Source organism: Xenopus tropicalis, chromosome 1, assembly GCF_000004195.4.
Source record: "Xenopus tropicalis strain Nigerian chromosome 1, UCB_Xtro_10.0, whole genome shotgun sequence".
NCBI lineage: Eukaryota > Metazoa > Chordata > Amphibia > Anura > Pipidae > Xenopus > Xenopus tropicalis.
In genome coordinates, this window is record NC_030677.2 from 160768749 (window position 1) to 160786601 (window position 17853).

At 41.3% G+C, this 17853-nt stretch overlaps 1 protein-coding gene across 5 annotated transcripts; it reads left to right on the forward strand.

Moving 5' to 3' along the window:
- Positions 1-4963: 4963 nt before the first annotated feature.
- ccdc92 (coiled-coil domain containing 92) lies at positions 4964-17564 on the forward strand. Of its 5 annotated transcripts, NM_001079326.1 has the most exon segments (5): positions 5014-5331; positions 13842-13982; positions 14090-14131; positions 14697-16296; positions 16696-17559. In NM_001079326.1, coding segments are annotated over 3 exon segments (948 nt in total). In that variant the 5' UTR covers positions 5014-5331; positions 13842-13852; the 3' UTR covers positions 15473-16296; positions 16696-17559.
- The last annotated feature ends 289 nt before the right edge of the window (positions 17565-17853 follow it).

Below are 17853 nucleotides of genomic sequence, written 5' to 3' on the forward strand. Positions count from 1 at the left end.
ACTTGAGCGTATCTCATTCATTCGGGTGCAGGCACATGTAGGAGGCGTAGGGCGGAATTTTCAGCAAGCGATTTTCTGCTTGCCGAAAATATCCGCCCTACGCCTCGTCTGGCATTAGCCTTACACTGCCTTTAAATAGTCCACCTCTACTCCACTCATTCATCAAAATTAGTAGCATCTGTCTGAGCTCTTTAAAGACACCTGTCTACCCCACAGTCAGTCCGACTCCAACTACTACCATGGGCAAGACCAAAGAGCTGTCAAAAGACACCAGAGACAAAATTGTGAACCTCCACAAGGCTGGAAAGGGCTACAGGGCAATTGCCAAACAGCTTGGTGAAAATAGATCAACTGTTGGAGCAATTGTTAGAAAATGGAAGATGCTAAAGACAACTGTTAGTCTCCCTAGGACTCAGGCTCCATGCAAGATCTCACCTCGTGGGGTATCACTGATGATAAGAAAGGTGAGGAATCAGCCCAGAACTACAACGGAGGAGCTGGTCAATGACATGAAGAGAGCTGGGACCACAGTTTCAAAGGTCACTGTCGGTAGAACACTATGCCGTCATGGTTTGAAGTTTGCCAATGACCATCTGGATGATCCAGAAGAGGCATGGGAGAAAGTCATGTGGTCAGATGAGACCAAAGTAGAACTTTTTGGTCTAAACTAAGGATGAGTTGTATCCCAAGAACACCATCCCTACTGTAAAGCATGGGTGTGGTAACATCATGCTTTGGGGGTGCTTTTCTGCGAAGGGGACAGGACGACTGCACTGTATTAAGGAGAGGATGAATGGGGCCATGTATTGTGAGATTTTGAGCAACAACCTCCTTCCCTAAGTCACAGTATTGAAGATGGGTCGTGGCTGGGTCTTCCAACATGACAACTAACCGAAGCACACAGCCAGGATAACCAAGGAGCGGCTCCGTAAGAGGCATATCAAGGTTCTGGAGTGGCCTAGCCAGTCTCCAGACCTAAATCCAATAGAAAATCTTTGGAGGGAGCTGAAACTCTGTGTTGCTCAGTGACAGCCCCGAAATCTGACAGATCTAGAGGAGATCTGTGTGCAGGAGTGGGCCAAAATCCCTGTTGCAGTGTGTGCAAACCTGGTCAAGAACTACAGGAAACGTTTGACCTCTGTAATTGCAAACAAAGGCTTCTGTACCAAATATTAACACTGATTTTCTCAGGTGTTCAAATACTTATGTGCAGCAGTGCAATACAAATAAATTCTTTAAAAATCATACAATGTGATTTCCTGAATTTTTTTTTTTTAAATGCTGTCTCTCACAGTGGGAATGCACCTACAATGTGAATTTCAGACCCCTTCATGATTTCTAAGTGGGAGAACTTGCAAAATCGCAGGGTGTTCAAATACTTATGTTCCTCACTGTAACTGTACTGTGCAGGGCTGTGGAGTCGGTAGATAAATTCTCCGACTCCGACTCCTCAGTTTCTGATACTTCCGACTCCGACTCCGACTCCTCTGTTTTTAATATGCTAATGTATTTATACATTCATACAGTCAATGAAAAGCATGCTTCATGGTCACTCAACGTGTTCGTTTATGCACTGCGTGCATTGGGCTTTATTCTTATAGCAGAGAAGTAATTAATTATGACTGTTTGTGAATTGGGACATTTAAACTTGATTTATTTATTTTTTTTATTCCCATTTAAATTTAGTAGGAGTCGGAGTCGGAGTCAGTTCATTTTTTGCCGACTCCAGGTACCCAAAATTGCCTCCGACTCCACAGCCCTGGTACTGTGTATATATTTGCATTTATTACTGTAATTACCCCTGTCTGTTCTACTGTACAGTGCTGTGTCAGTATAGAAAAAAAAATATACATGCACACTATGGCAACTAAATTAAAGCCATCCTTTATTTAGAACCTGGTGCCCTGAGTCTGTTGCCTAAATATGCCAGTGGTCCTGAACATGCTTATTTGCATTTATACATATACAGTGGCTTGCAAAAGTATTCGGCCCCCTTGAACTTTTCCACATTTTGTCACATTACAGCCACAAACATGAATCAATTTTATTGGAATTCCACGTGAAAGACCAATACAAAGTGGTGTAAACGTGAGAAGTGGAACGAAAATCATACATGATTCCAAACATTTTTTACAAATAAATAACTGCAAAGTGGGGTCTGCGTAATTATTCAGCCCCCTGAGTCAATACTTTGTAGAACCACCTTTTGCTGCAATTCCAGCTGCCAGGCTTTTAGGGTATGTCTCTACCAGCTTTGCACATCTAGACTGAAATCCTTGCCCATTCTTCTTTGCAAAACAGCTCCAGCTCAGTCAGATTAGATGGACAGCGTTTGTGAACAGCAGTTTTCAGATCTTGCCACAAATTCTCGATTGGATTTAGATCTGGACTTTGACTGGGCCATTCTAACACATGAATATGTTTTGTTTTAAACCATTCCATTGTTGCCCTGGCTTTATGTTTAGGGTCGTTGTCCTGCTGGAAGGTGAACCTCCGCCCCAGTCTCAAGTCTTTTGCAGACCCCAAGAGGTTTTCTTCCAAGATTGCCCTGTATTTGGCTCCATCCATCTTCCCATCAACTCTGAGCAGCTTCCCTGTCCCTGCTGAAGAGAAGCACCCCCAGAGCATGATGCTGCCCCCCCATATGTGACAGTGGGGATGGTGTGTTCAGAGTGATGTGCAGTGTTAGTTTTCCGCCACACATAGCGTTTTGTATTTTGGCCAAAAAGTTCCATTTTGGTCTCATCTGGCCAGAGCACTTTCTTCCACGTTTGCTGTTTCCCCCACATGGCTTGTGGCAAACTGCAAACGGGACTTCTTATGGTTTTCTGTTAACAATGGCTTTCTTCTTGCCACTCTTCCATAAAGGCCAACTTTGTGCAGTGCACGACTAATAGTTGTCCTATGGACAGATTCCCCCACCTGAGCTGTAGATCTCTGCAGCTCCCCCAGAGTCACCATGGGCCTCTTGGCTGCATTTCTGATCAGCGCTCTCCTTGTTCGGCCTGTGAGTTTAGGTGGGCGGCCTTGTCTTGGTAGGTTTACAGTTGTGCCATACTCCTTCCATTTCTGAATGATCGCTTGAACAGTGCTCCGTGGGATGTTCAAGGCTTTGGAAATCTTTTTGTAGCCTAAGCCTGCTTTAAATTTCTCAATAACTTTATCCCTGACCTGTCTGGTGTGTTCTTTGGACTTCATGGTGTTGTTGCTCCCAATATTCTCTTAGACAACCTCTGAGGCCATCACAGAGCAGCTGTATTTGTACTGACATTAGATTACACACAGGTGCACTCTATTTAGTCATTAGCACTCATCAGGCAATGTCTATGGGCAACTGACTGCACTCAGACCAAAGGGGGCTGAATAATTACGCACACCCCACTTTGCAGCTATTTATTTGTAAAAAATGTTTGGAATCATGTATGATTTTCGTTCCACTTCTCACATGTACACCACTTTGTATTGGTCTTTCACGTGGAATTCCAATAAAATTGATTCATGTTTGTGGCTGTAATGTGACAAAATGTGGAAAAGTTCAAGGGGGCCGAATACTTTTGCAAGCCACTGTAAGTGCAAAGTATTATGTTTCTGAAAGATACAAACAAGAACAAAATCAACTCAGAATTTGCTTTATTAAAGATATATCACATTTAGAAAGAACAATTTTGAGGACGCCCTTCTGTTGCACATTTAAAGAGCTTTTAAAGAGGAAAAACTTACCTCAAACAGGTTTTCTATTACATGAAAGATAGTTTATATTCTAAAGGTTAGCAATTAATCTTCCTATCAACCTACTGTACTCACAGGCATCAAATGTATAACAGTACACTGTATATAGGAATTTGAATTTCTATTATTATTACTGCTTGCCAAGCCAATGGCAGAGCAAACGTGAGATTGCTCCCAGCTTGCCCTTGTTGCATGGCCCAGCAGTATAATCGTATCCCTGCTATCTGCACTATTGTGCCTGTGCCATGTAAACAGCGTGTCCCCCAATCATCAAAACTGTGCAAACATTGCTAATTATCTCCCTGCTTTGCTATTGAAATTATGTAAACTAATGTTTGTTGGAGCAAAAAGGCCACAGTAGAGCAATTTACATTAATACTGAAGGGCCTCCACCATTCATTGTGCTGCGCAATTGCCATGTGAATAGAATATCAAATATTTAATATTTACAAAGCCTTTATTCTGGCCGAACAGGCACAGATTTTCCATAATGAACTGTATAACTGTACCAAATGTATGACCCGTAACACCTATTACCACTGGGGGCCAATTTTATGCAAAAAGTTTAGCAGTTTTGGACTAAAGTGAGCTTTTATTCCATACAGTATGGCGGCAGGGAGAGAACATTTTGCTATTTTTATTGGGATTTTCTAAAACAAATCTGCAGATAGTGAAGTGATAATAGTTTGGAAAAGCTGTCATATGGTTTTTGAGGCAAGTTATTATGGCACTGTGTGGAACTTTAGAAAAACAGTCCAAAGGGACCTGCATTGGTGGAGAGCCCTGCCAGGCGGTCTGGCAATCTGTGAGTTCTGGGGCTGCTGTAAGGTGCCAGTGACAGTCACTGTTTATCGGGCAGTTTGGCCTCTGTGTACTTGAAATGCCAGGGCCTACTTTGACTCCAAGTCCTGCCCAGAGCCGTGCCTACTGCTTGTGGGATAAAGACAAACCACCCTCCTTCCCCGCTGATAACATAGTCACACGCAGGACTCTTCGCTCTGCCACCACTAAGTATTTCTCTCCCAAACTAGTAGGCAGGGACACATATGGTATATTTCATTCAGTAACATTTGCTGCTGATGAATGGCACCTTCGCTTTGAGATTCTAGCACCTGAGAGAGTACAAGCCAGAGGTGCCGGTGCGCTACGCACAACAATAATACAGAAGGAAGAAGCCGCCCCATGAGCTCCCTGCACTGAGGCGCAGCTCACACGCCCAGAGGTTGTCCCTCCCTGTCACTGCAACTCTTTCTCTCATTTCCTGGGTCACTCCGTTGCTATGGTGACCGCATTGCACCTGAGCCCTGCGCTTGCGTGTTTCCCTGCAGCCCGCTGGCGCAGACCTGGGGGGCCCGAGTGGCAGTAGAACGCTTAGTAAGGGGCACATGACTGTACGGTAATAACCTATTCCTCCCTGGGGACGAGTTACAGGAGGCCTCCCGGCATGCACCGCTTTATTGTGGTCGGTAGCTCAGGGAGATAAGAACGGAGCTGACCGGACTGACTGGCGCGGGCGAAAGGGCACTGGGTGCCGGGACAAGAGAGCATGACTCCCAGCGCCCACTGACTGGCAGAAAGAGACGCCACACACGCACAGAGACGGTATGTATTATAGCTAGTGCACCTGTCCCTGGCTGGCGCTATTCCTGCCCTATATATGCGCATCATTCCTGCACTCTATCTCTCTTGCAGTTGTATAGGGAGGAGCTCTGTGCGTTGGTATAACTGTGCCCTTGCCATGTAATCAGCGCTCCTAGGGCATCATTAAGTGCTAGGGATTTGCCTCCCAATCTCATTGTGATCTCTCTGATCTGCCTTGGGAGAGAGGGAGGGGGGCGCGCTAATGGCTCATCGTCATCGCTGAGTGGGGGCATCGCCAGTGTGCAGGATGGACGTGACCCCCATGGGACGCTAAGGGCGGGTTCCTCTGCTCATGCCCGGGGCTGGGAGCAGCCTGTCTCTGTTCCACTCAGTCAGTAGCCTGCCCGGGGATGGCACGGCAAGCCCCTGTGTGAGGAGCCCATACACATGCTGATGAGGAGCGGTGGGTGAGTGGGTGCAGGCTGCGGCTATGGGGGGAGTCACTGAGATCATACTACACCTCCTTGGTGCTTAGCGCCTCATTAGTACATCGCATCACTATTACAGCACCTAGCGCTGGGAGACACACAATGGTGATTAGTGACCCACACTAAAGTCAGTGTTATCCGCAATGCAGATGGAGTGCAGGGCTGTCCAACCCCTGTCCTCTTATAGTACTACAACTACTGGGTTACTGAGGGGCCATGGGTTGGCCACTAACCTTTGGGCTGGATTTGCTGGCAAATTCACTGGTATCTCAGCTTTGCTGTATGGGGAAGATTTCCTTTAGTGATTGAGGCTAATAAGTGCTTATACAGAGCTCCCTGCTCTCTGTGGGATGTTTGAAGTGGGTTTATTGATAAGCATGGATATTTATATTCCTATTATTAGATACATTATTATTCTTTCCATAGGACTCTGCCACACCTCATATGTAATACAATATGGGCGGTTAGGTCAATTATTGCCCATTGTTGTGCCCTTTGTATGCCTTGTTTGAGTGTTGGGAAGCAAGTGTCCTGATATTAATAAGATGCTGTGTAAGACAGTTTTCTGGTGAAGCCTTTGTATGGAGCCTATTAGCCGTAGTCATTTAATAATTCATGCTTTTATGGAAACAAAGAGAGCGCTGCGTGGCCCATGTGTCATTATGACCTATCCATTCTGTGTGCTCCTGGGAGTATCAATGACATCAACCATCTCCAACTACAGCAGTGCTGTGCCTCCTGCCTCTCTCTCTATGGAATCCTCCAAGGTAGGGTGTTTTCCTTCCCTCCATGCTGAAAAAAGTAGTTACCGGTTCTTTTAAATCTAAACAGTACATGATGCTACTGCTGGAGTGATTGCTAAAATGTTGCTTACAGTGTCCCCACGAGTAGTTCAGCAGGCTCGCCACAGAGCTCGTTGGACGCATTTTCTTCACGCCTTATTGTGTCACTCCCAATGTGGGCAAAAGTTTGCAGAAAATCAGGATGTTATTGAATTTACAGCAGAAATACTATTTTAGGGCCAGTCTGACACATGTGAACCTTATATGAACATGCATTTGTTGACAGTGCTGTGCGTATGTGAAAGTTCCCAACCGTTGCTTGACATTGTATGTAACCTTGTTATCAAGTTATTGTCTGCTTTAATTAGCCATATTGGGCTCATAGAGGCTCACTGCAGTGTCCTTCACTAGGCTTGGTGGCAGGAAGTCACGTGTGCAACAGATACTTTTCCATGATCAATGCTATTGCGAAAAATTGTTTAGTTTTGATACGGTGCAACAATGTTATTATACTCGTATAACTGTCAGGCTTGCTAGTGCCTTTTTTATTTTTACAGTTTAGTTACTGTATCCTTTAAGGCAGAGTTTTCAATAAATATACAGTTATGGGACCTGTTATCCAGAATTCTTGGGAACTGGGTTTTCTGTAAATTCACCATACCTTAAGTCTGCTAAGAAAAACATTTAAACATTAATTAAACCCAATAGGATTGTTTTGTATCAAGTACAAGGTACTATTTTGTTATTACAGAAAAAAAGGAATTTTTTAAAAAAATATAATTATATAAATATTCTGAATATCGAGTTTCCAGATAATTGATCCCATATCTGTATTTATGTTCGTTTAAAAATGTGTTCTGTTATAAATATGTGTACATAGATAATTGTTTTTATAGTAACTTAATATGTCGGCATACATGTTGCTTCCAGGCAGTGAGATAAGACAGCATCACTCTTGTATATTTTGCATTGCTTGCCAACACATTCTAAGGGTGAAGACACACGGAGCTACTTAGTAGCAGCTACTTGTCACGGCTACTAAATGCCAGAAAATCCCCTGCCATACTGAGAATTTCCTCAAACACACGTAGAGACTTATCAGTAAATGATCAGTATTGTCTGTTTTAGTATCCTTGACAAGTAGCTGCTACTAGTAGCTCTGTGTGTCTTCACCGTAACATTGCTTTCTGACAGTTAGTTAATGGTAAGTGCCATCATAGTACTAAAAATATGCAAATTTAGCTTAATGTTTTGAGCATAGTCATCTAAATGCTACAGTTATCACTTGTGCCTCCTAAACAACTGCAATAAGGATCACAACAGGATCCCTGCAGCCTGGATTCTTATCTACCAGATATTAGAGAGGCTGGAATAATCTTACAGCCATGTCATACTTTAAATGTAACTTAGAATGAATTAGAAGAATAGCTTTGATACTTTGATAATAACTGAGACTCATATAACTGCAGCTGGTTACTCTCAGATACATGCTTACACATGCTTTACAGTTTGTATTTGTATTTGCTGTAACATGTGAATACGATGGGAATAGTATATATATTTGCTGGGTAAATAATCTCTCCATTAGTTAAAGCAGACACGGGTGTGGTTTTTACCACTTTACATGTTTTGCTCATATTCCTTTGATTACATGTGCTTTGTCATGTCAGACAGTTGTTCTACTATTAACAGAAGTGCTCAAGGTGAATTGGAATTCTGGCTAGTCATTAGATACAGCAGATCAAGGTGAGGAGCCTTGGAACACAGTGGTGTATGATAGTTATTCATTTAAGTGAGGTAAATCATGAGCTGCAGAGTTAGTTCTTTGCTGTGCTTCAGCAGTGCCCACCTTGCTCTTCTGCTGCCGCATAGGGCACTCGGGGAGTACAAAAACCGCAGTTGTTTGGATGCACCACAGAAGCCACACAAATTGTACTTTGCCTTGCTGCATTAGTATACAACACGTGGAGTAAATGAGTTGCATTTTGTAACACAGTTTACAGCCATTTTGGGATCAGCTTTTGGAGGCATTCAAAGGAGATCAGCATATTGTTAGAAGGATGACAGTACCCCTTTAAGTGACCATTTGTTTCCATTTATTCTCGTATGTGTCATTCAACCAACACTGGCTATAAAAACCTTCTCTTTAAGGCTATCATTGGCCTTAAATATTGACCTTTTGCTTTGAGCCGCCATTTTGTAATGGGCTGTGAGCTCTAACTGTAACAGGAAGGAGTGTGGGAGTAAAAAGCAGAACTCTGTCCATTAATTCACTGATGTGGCCTAACATGTATGTGTGCCTTGGTTTGTTTGTGTGTACTGTGATCCCAGGGGGTGGCACTTAGTACTTAAATAGCAATTTTCTATTTAGTATTACCCAATGGCACATACAGCTAGAAATATATTTTATGAAAATGGTTTATTTAGATAAAGCAGGGTTTGATTATAGAGACATACATTGTTCGGGGGTATAGTTTTCCTTTACAATTCAGTTGGATCAGAATAGAATGTGGCCTTTTATGTGGAAGCACTCTGATGCTCCTGAAGCATGTTTTAAAGAGGAATAAGGCTCTGTTGAAAAGGTACCATACACACCTAGATTGTTATAAATATAACCAAGAGACACAACCATGTATAGATAAAAAATCATATGTAGTTCAATAGTCTGCCCAGCAAGTCCCTTTGTCCCTGAGCCACACAGTCTATAATCCACACACTCCTCTAATGGTGATGAAGACCCCCTCTAGATGATTGGCACACATCATACCTTGCAAACAAAACATAAAATATACTCTATGTATAACATGCAGCTAGGAGCTTACCCCAATTATTGTAACCACCAGGGGTTATTCTGACAAAGGGTGGGTTAACCCCTCCCCAAAACCTTTGCTGGCCACAATAAATGGGGTAAGTTCCCTGCCTTCATGAGTTGCCCACATTCCTCCAGAATTACTATGAGTGGTGACTTACTGGTTATTTGCTTCTTTTGTATTTACCCCTCCTAAATTCCTGTCACAGAGGGAAGCAACATCCTGCTAGGTTATCATTCACTTTTAAGGATTTTAAGGATTCTTAACTATTAGTTTTGGGTTAATATTACTCCCCTTAATATTGATAGTATTTTTTAAAATAACTATTAAATATTTTACCTTGTTAATTATATGGCTGATGACCCTTCTTGTCTTGGTTGTCAAAACTGAATACCAGGACTGGACCCCCTGGGAAGAAAGGTTAAGAAGCCCTGTTATTCTGCAGTGGCACCATCCTTTATTATAAAGGTGTATAAATGGAGTATTCCATTTTGTGTAACACTTTTTCAGACAATATCATTGGTGCAGCTTTGCTCCAGCTCTTTTAGCAAGTAATTAGCATTAGCACTTACTGAGCTGCTATTGGAACTGGGACGTTTGCCGGGTATCAGACATAGGGTAGGCATTGTTACTATTGTTCCATTTCCCCCAATGAGGTTTCTCAGTCACTGTTTGTGCGACCTGATTTGTTTGAGTTTTGCTCAGTTGCCAAGGTATAAGAATGAACTGTGGGCAAATGTCCTACTTCATTTATTCTCAACTGAAACACTACACAGACTTTCCTGAGAAACCAAACACAAAAAGAAAATGAAATAATACCACCTTAAGGAAGGAGTACCCACAAAAGCTGGTGCACCATTTCGATGAATGCTGACAGTCGAGTTGCCAATAACATATCCTTAGTGTCTTTCTCATTTAGTCCAGGCTTGCACCCATGTGTGATAATATGTATGGAATGCAAACCTGTCCTCATAGCTTGGTCCTGCATTTGGAGAATATTGTATCTTCTTTTAATACCTCTATACTTCTTTAAAGAATGTGTCCCATATATATATAATTTAGCATAATGAAAGCATATTTAGTTCTAGGCAACTTTCCAGAATACATTAACTAAAGAAGTTTAAATTATTTCGATAGAATTACCAGGTACCAGTTACAGGCAGTACCTGTTCTTTGCTATTCCCTGCACTTCTAGTCCTGTCTACATATACAGGTATGAAATCTGTTATCCGGAAATCCATTATCCAGAATGCTCCAAATTATGGGAAAGCCATCTTCCATAGACTACATTTTTATCAAATAATTAACAATTTTAAAAATAATTTTCTTTACTAATAAAACAGTACCTTGTATTTGATCCTAACTAAGATATGATTATTCCTTAGGAGGCAGAACAATCCTATTCGGTTTATGTAATGTTTTAATAATTTTTAGCAGAGTTAAGGGATGGAGATCCAAATTACAGAAAGACCCCTTATCTAGAAAATTCCAGCACCAGAGCATTCTGGATAATAGTTCCATACCTGCACCGATAACATAGCAGTAGTCTTCTACTGGCCCTTTCAGCTTGGACTGCCGAATCCATGGTGCCTTTGCTTTCAGGGGGAGTGACTACTGATCCTTGCTTCATTGCAGTAATGATGAGCAGTGAATAGATAGCAAATAACAGACAAGTGTTGGTTTCAACAGCAATTACAAATAATTTGTAATTTGCTGTAATCCCTGTGAGGGGCTGGAGGTGCCTGTTTAGTCATGTACAGACAGAATAATTATATTCAGGAAGGGGTTACTTTCATGTTGTAATGATTTTATGTTATGTGTATGATTATGGACAAAAAGAAACCCTTCTCTTAAAATTTCTCCTATTAAATCCTATATTCATTCAGCTACCCTTTTTCTGTGTCCCATCTGTAACTGTAGTACAGGGCTGTGCAGCTGGAAGCCTGCGGGCCAGATGTGCCCCCAGATATCTGTCTGGCTACCGTACTGCTCAGCTCCTTGCCTAAAGTCTGTGGGTAACATTACCATTTCATTATAATCTGGTCTGCAAACGTTAAGTAAGATGAGTGATGGTGCAGCTATATGGAGCCAGAGCTCACAGTCCCAGAATAATTACAGTATAGATTGCCTGATATCTGTCAGACTCTCTATTACTGCTCCATTTCTCATCTCCCTACCCCAGACTCTGGTTTTTACTGATGCACAAGTGCTGTACTTTTCAGTCATCTAACCTCCCCTCCAGAGCCAATCAGCCCAGCTCTCTGAGGCATCTATAAAACACAATCCTTAGATATATTTTACTAGAATCTTATTTCCTTTCATTTATTCCCACAGTCAGTAGTTTCTCAAGACATTCAAATACTGTGAGAGTGTTAACCCTTTTATTAATCCAGGTGGGTGAAATCTCTCAGGTTTTAATCAGTGATAATGATCCATCTTTAATATGGAACAATAATGGTTATATCCCGTTAGCCACCACTTTCATTTTAACATCAAAGAATGTAATACTCTCTCAGATGATCCCAAGATACATCCTAGGTGCTGCAGTGGAATAAACCTAATAAAATCAAGTTCTTACCTTGTATGGTGCCAAATAAGGAATAAATCAGTTAGAAAGCATCGCCTTCTAGTTGATTTATTCTGATGGGAAATTAATATTTCCTCCATATAGCCCACAAAAAGAATGGCAACGGTGCTACTAGAATTCCCATGGCAGCTCCTGCTATTTTGTTATACAAAATTATCCAGAAAGCTCCAGAATACAGTAATGCCATCTCCTATAGACGCCAATTTAATCAAATAATTAAAATATTACATTATGGTAACTAAGCTGCCCCAGGTACCGAGCATTCTGGATAACAGGTCCCATACCTGTAATGCTGTTTCCCTGATAACATAACAACAACTAGATGATGTAGTATCTGGTAGAGACCTGCACGGGTCTGGTCAGGAAGACCTGTGCCCAACCACAACCTGACCCGCACCTAACACCCAGACAGGAAGTGACGTCACTCTGGAGGTTGATCAACCAGGCAAAGGAAAAAATTGCTTAATCGTCAGGGGTGGGTGGAAGGGCTAAGACCCACAGCTGACCCAGAGACCCCAGGTAGGATGTTCATGGACTGCCATCCCGTTTGGTAGATCAGGTACTTTTTACCCAATCGCTTTGGGGGTTCCCGACCCACTGCAGGTCTCTAGTATCTGGTGTCTAATAAATACTTATCTTCCTAACCTGTAACTCCATCCAATCACAACAGAAGGTTACAATAGCAGTACCTAAAACTATAGGTCTGTATAGGCTGTTGCTCATTCTTCATATTTAGAGTGTAAGCTTTATGGGACAGGAACTTCCTTCCTACCTTGTCTCTTACCACATGGTTATTAATCTCTGTATATTTATACTTATTTATTATAATGTTCGGCCTCCCAGTGTGTACTTTTCTATATTGCACAGTGCTGCGTATCCTAGTAGCACTTGGCGTTGCTATCATCTCTATCACAATGTAGTCTTATTCTTCCTTATTCAGGAATTATCACAGAACAAACTGTTATATTTTTATTTAATTAGGCTATGGAGAAATCAGAGTTACAGGAGATAGTGTTACATTTAATGTCTCTGAAATTATTTTCCCTACTGAACACTATCATATTCCTTACTTTTAAATTCCATCATAGCTGGTTTTACATCTGCCACAATAAAATCTAGACATAAACTGCAGTGAAAAAGACCTTTAGAAGGAGCCTGTGGTGCCATAAACTATCCCTGCTTCAGAGTCAGATTCAGGAGACCTAACCATTAAGGTACTGAAGTACCAGTGCTGCTTTCATATCACTTTATGTGCATGGTTTCAGGATGACAGTGGCAGGGCTTTCCAGCAACTACAAGGTATTGGTCCATTAATACAGAGAATAGGTGAATCAGACCAGGTATGGACTGGGGTTCTAAATAGGCCCTTGGCATTTCGAGTACACAGAGGCCCAAACAGCCCCCCTCCCCAACAGCCCACTATATAGCGACTGTCTATGGCATCTTACAGCAGCCCTTCTGGCATTTGCCAGAATCCAAAGATTGCCAGTCCAGACAAAAAATAAGATTTTTTTTTTTTTTTTTGTTAAAGCCACTCTTGGCGAAATGCCCTTATTGTGGGTTTTCTGAATTATTGGTTTCTGCATAAAAGATCCCCAATCTTTACTGGTTTTATTTTTTTTTCCAATTATGCTGCTTTGTATCTGTAAATGTTTTTTTTTTGTATAGTAATTCTAGTTCTAGTGTTAGAACTTCTCTTCTGCATCAGACACGTCTCACCTACATACAGCTATATATATATTCCTGCCTGGTAACACTGCTGTCAGTGGGGGCAGGCTGTGTTAGCTGGCATTTCTGGCGGTGAAATGTATAAGCCTTAGTGTCACAGAGCTATTTACTAAGATATTTCCCTATTCTCTCTTAGATAACATTGCCATGGCTACTTCTAATCTAGAGAACCAGCTCCATAGTGCCCAGAAGAATCTACTCTTCCTGCAGCAGGAACATGCCAACACGCTGAGAGGCCTGCATACAGAGATCCGCCGCCTACAGCAGCACTGCACAGGTAACTAGGTACTCCCTTCTACAAGCACCTATTGTCACTCTCCCGCTTGCTTTAGCTTTTAAACCTGTTGTGATTCATCTGAAACTCTTATTTATTTTTTTCTTTAGATCTGACATACGAATTGATCCTGAAAAGCCCAGATGAGACAGGTAAGGAATGTCATTCTCACTGTTTTGTGCTTTATCTCATCATTTCTTTCCTAACAAATCTCATCTTTCTGACTTACTCACCACCCATTTTATCCCCCATAATCTAATCATTTTCTCTAATCACAAAGATAGCGTCCTTTGTCTGTGACTATAGCATGACCAAGATGGCATAAAAGATGATATGATGACTAACATTTTATAAATTTGAGCAGAAGGGCACATACATCATATGTGTGTGTATATATGTATACTGAGACTGAAAAGCAGTGGCACTCACAGGACTTAGTGGATTACAGCAAGAAATATATTTATTGGTCCGGTTTAATTTGTCTCAATAGCCCACATATATTCTGACCAAGCTGATAAGTGAAAGTAAAAACAAGCTCTTTTGCTAGCATAAAAAAGAAAGTAACATAAAAGCACAGTGGGCCCAATGCTATGGAACACATAGAAGGCATGGTAAGAATATGTAAATGGATCACTATACAGTTGATGCTCATTTACGCAATTACATATATATGGTTTTTGGTCGCTAATTTCTTTTTCCTCTTCTTTATTTTCCTAGGAAACGGTATGTCAAGAAGCCACGAATTAAGGATAAAATGTGAGGAACTGGAAGCTGAGCTAAAAGTCAAAGAAACTGAGAATAATGAGTTGCTAAAAGATCTGGAACAGAAAAATGCAATGATTATGGTGCTGGAAAACACAATTAAAGAAAGAGAGAAAAAGTATTTGGAAGAACTAAAAGTGAAGAGCCATAAGCTCAACATGCTTTCCAGTGAACTAGAGCAGAGAGCCGGCACCATTGCCTATCTCACCTCCCAGCTACATGCAACCAAGAAAAAGCTGCTGAGTTCTACAAGTGGGACAACTGATATTGCCCCGCCAGGTAGCCCAGTCCTTTCCAGTTACAAGCCGGCCCCTCCTAAAGAGAAACTACCAGAGACTCCAAGACGCAGAATGAAAAAGAGCCTCTCTACTCCTCTCAATGCTGACTTTGCAGAAGTCTACAGGCTAGGAGCAGATGGCAGAAAGATAATGCTGCGAGAGTCTGTGGATGCCATGCCTGACCCAACTCCATTTTTATTGGCCAGGCAGTCTGTAGAAACACAGATGATCAAAGAGAGGCCACTAGTTATCCCTCCTATTCGCTCTGACTCCAGCAGCCCAGCCAAAGAGAAGAAGCAGAAGGCCCACATTGGGGTAGCTCATCGTATCCCCCATGCAACTTCTGTGCAGAGCCAAGTCGTTCCCCAGCCGGAAGTTGAAACCTTAGCAGTGGATCAAGTTAATGGAAGCAAAATAGTAAGGAAGCACTCAGGAACTGACAGAACTATTTAAGGCACATTTAAATGCAATGAGTAACCAGAAATATGCTTTTTATTTACTCTGCGGCCTGACAGAATATAAGGGTAATTTTTTTTATTCTGTACTATTGTAACCTGCATGCCAAATATAAACCAATTCTCAAATGTTAAAATGAAAGGGACTGCCCTTAAGCACCAATTGAAAGTGACTCCTCACTAAGCAAGTGCTGCTGTTACATGTCTCTGTAATGCTTGCTCCCAGTATGTGCGATATCTGGCTGTGCTAGACAAAGCACACTATACACACACAACTACTTCAGTCTAGTCTACTCTAATATTATACAGGCAAGCATCACAGTAAGTGCTTTTCCCTAATTCCTCCTACTCTGTATTTCCCACGCTGCAGTACAATGCCTTCCTCTGGCGGCACTGACAATAATATACATGTATGTGTAAGTAAGTTACATTTAAGACTACTGTTATTTTTTTCTAAGCCTCTCTGTGTTTCTATACACTTTTTGTATGTTTACAGCTTTTCTGTGAAGGTGTAATGTGAATTTACGGCAGGACTAATTTTGGCACTACCATATTTAGTACGGGATGATGTTTTTTAATGCTGTCGCTCCTTAGACATAATCCTACAAGCTGGAATGCTTGCCAAGTCTTGCCACAACTGCATATATCATATTAACAGACCTGTCTGCTTCATGACGCAGCATTTATCCCTCTAGTGGCTTTTGAATAAAGCTGCAGTTCTGTAAGATGCTAATTAGCCTTGATAAGCGATTACAGTGTTTTACTAATTTCTTATCATTCCAAGCAGTTATGATATAAATCATATTGAAGCATAAAGTGCACCTATAATCAGAACAAATGCCCTCAAAGGGTGAAACTATCCACAGTGCTACCAGGGCAGTGGCACTTGGGCTCAGAAGCTTTCAGCAGTCCTTCTGTGGTTTTTGATTGGGTGAGGAATGATAAGGATATGATTAGTGTTTTTGCACTGGGGAATTTTAAGGTCTTTTTAAGGTTTTGCCATTAGTAGAGATACTCATAGTGAAGTCCAACAGCTGTTTGCAGGCTGAACAGCCCTGATATAAGAAATCCCACATTACTTGGGCAAAGTCAGACCTGACGTATGGTCCACTTCAATCCACATTTTGTAGGCATTTTGGTGGCTAGAAGCGGACCCATTCTCATCAGCAGCTTTGGCCTGAGTGCAGCTACATGGGGCAGAGATTGCAGAAGCGTGCATTTTGGGGCCAACACTATGCAGCTGATGATGAGCAGATCCGGTTCTTTCCACCTGCTTACAAAACGCAGATGGAGAAAAGCAGACTGTATGCCATGTCTGAAGGCATGACACTGCAGGGCAACAGTGTGTCTGTCCCAGGCCATATTACTAATCAATGTTTTGCATCACACGAGATACACAACCCCTACTGAAATGTACTTATAGGCACTGTACTTCTGGCTTTTGTTATTTACACTAAGGGTAATTTATCCAGTAGCGATTGATAGGGAAAGCCATTGCTGTTCCTTAGAGAGATAAGGAAAGATTGTAACTTATTGTGTTTGGCTTGAAAGTAAATAATTATGTGCTCATGGTGTCTGCCACCTCATTGAATGTATATATGCAAAAGAAATTCAGTGCACTTAAATAAAACTTAACTTAAGGGTGAATTAAATCATTTACTCAGTACATAAGTAATTATAGTATTGGTATCCTGCTACTATTATTAAATATGCTAGCAATGGTAATTTAATTATTTATGAAGTAAAAGTTAAGTTTTATTTAAATGCACTAAATTTCCTTTTCATATATTCAAAAGAAAGATCCACACCTTTCTACTAAAACCAATGTATTCCAACTGGTGATGCTTTATGTGCTATGCAAACAGGCCCCACAGGCCAACTGGATCCAGAATGACTGCTAGCATAGCACTAAAGGAGCAGCTTTGGAAGTAAATACACAATTATTATCAGTTCAGTGTGCCAGTACAGTGTATTTAAATGTATAGGAAGCAATTTTTAGCGTTACTGACCCTTTAAGTGCAAAACGTTTTTATACTTCATTTGACATTTCCAAAAAGTGTATGCATTAAACAAAGTCATCTTGAATAAAAGCTGTTTTTTTTTTTCTTGAAATGCGGTAGATCTGCCTAGGCATCAGCCTTAAGACGACCATACATTTTAAGGATTTTAACAGAGTTAACATAACCAATTAAGAAATACTGGGCTAGAGTCAATTTTTTGATTCATTTCCAGATTTTCCTATAAAGCCAGATGAAATTTGATGAGAAAAACTTGTCTCACAAAAAGCTTTATTAAAAGCTATGGGGAAATCTGGAACTGAATTTTTTCTCCTCAATTTTAATCTCACCAATCAATTTTCTTGTGATAAACCACTGATTT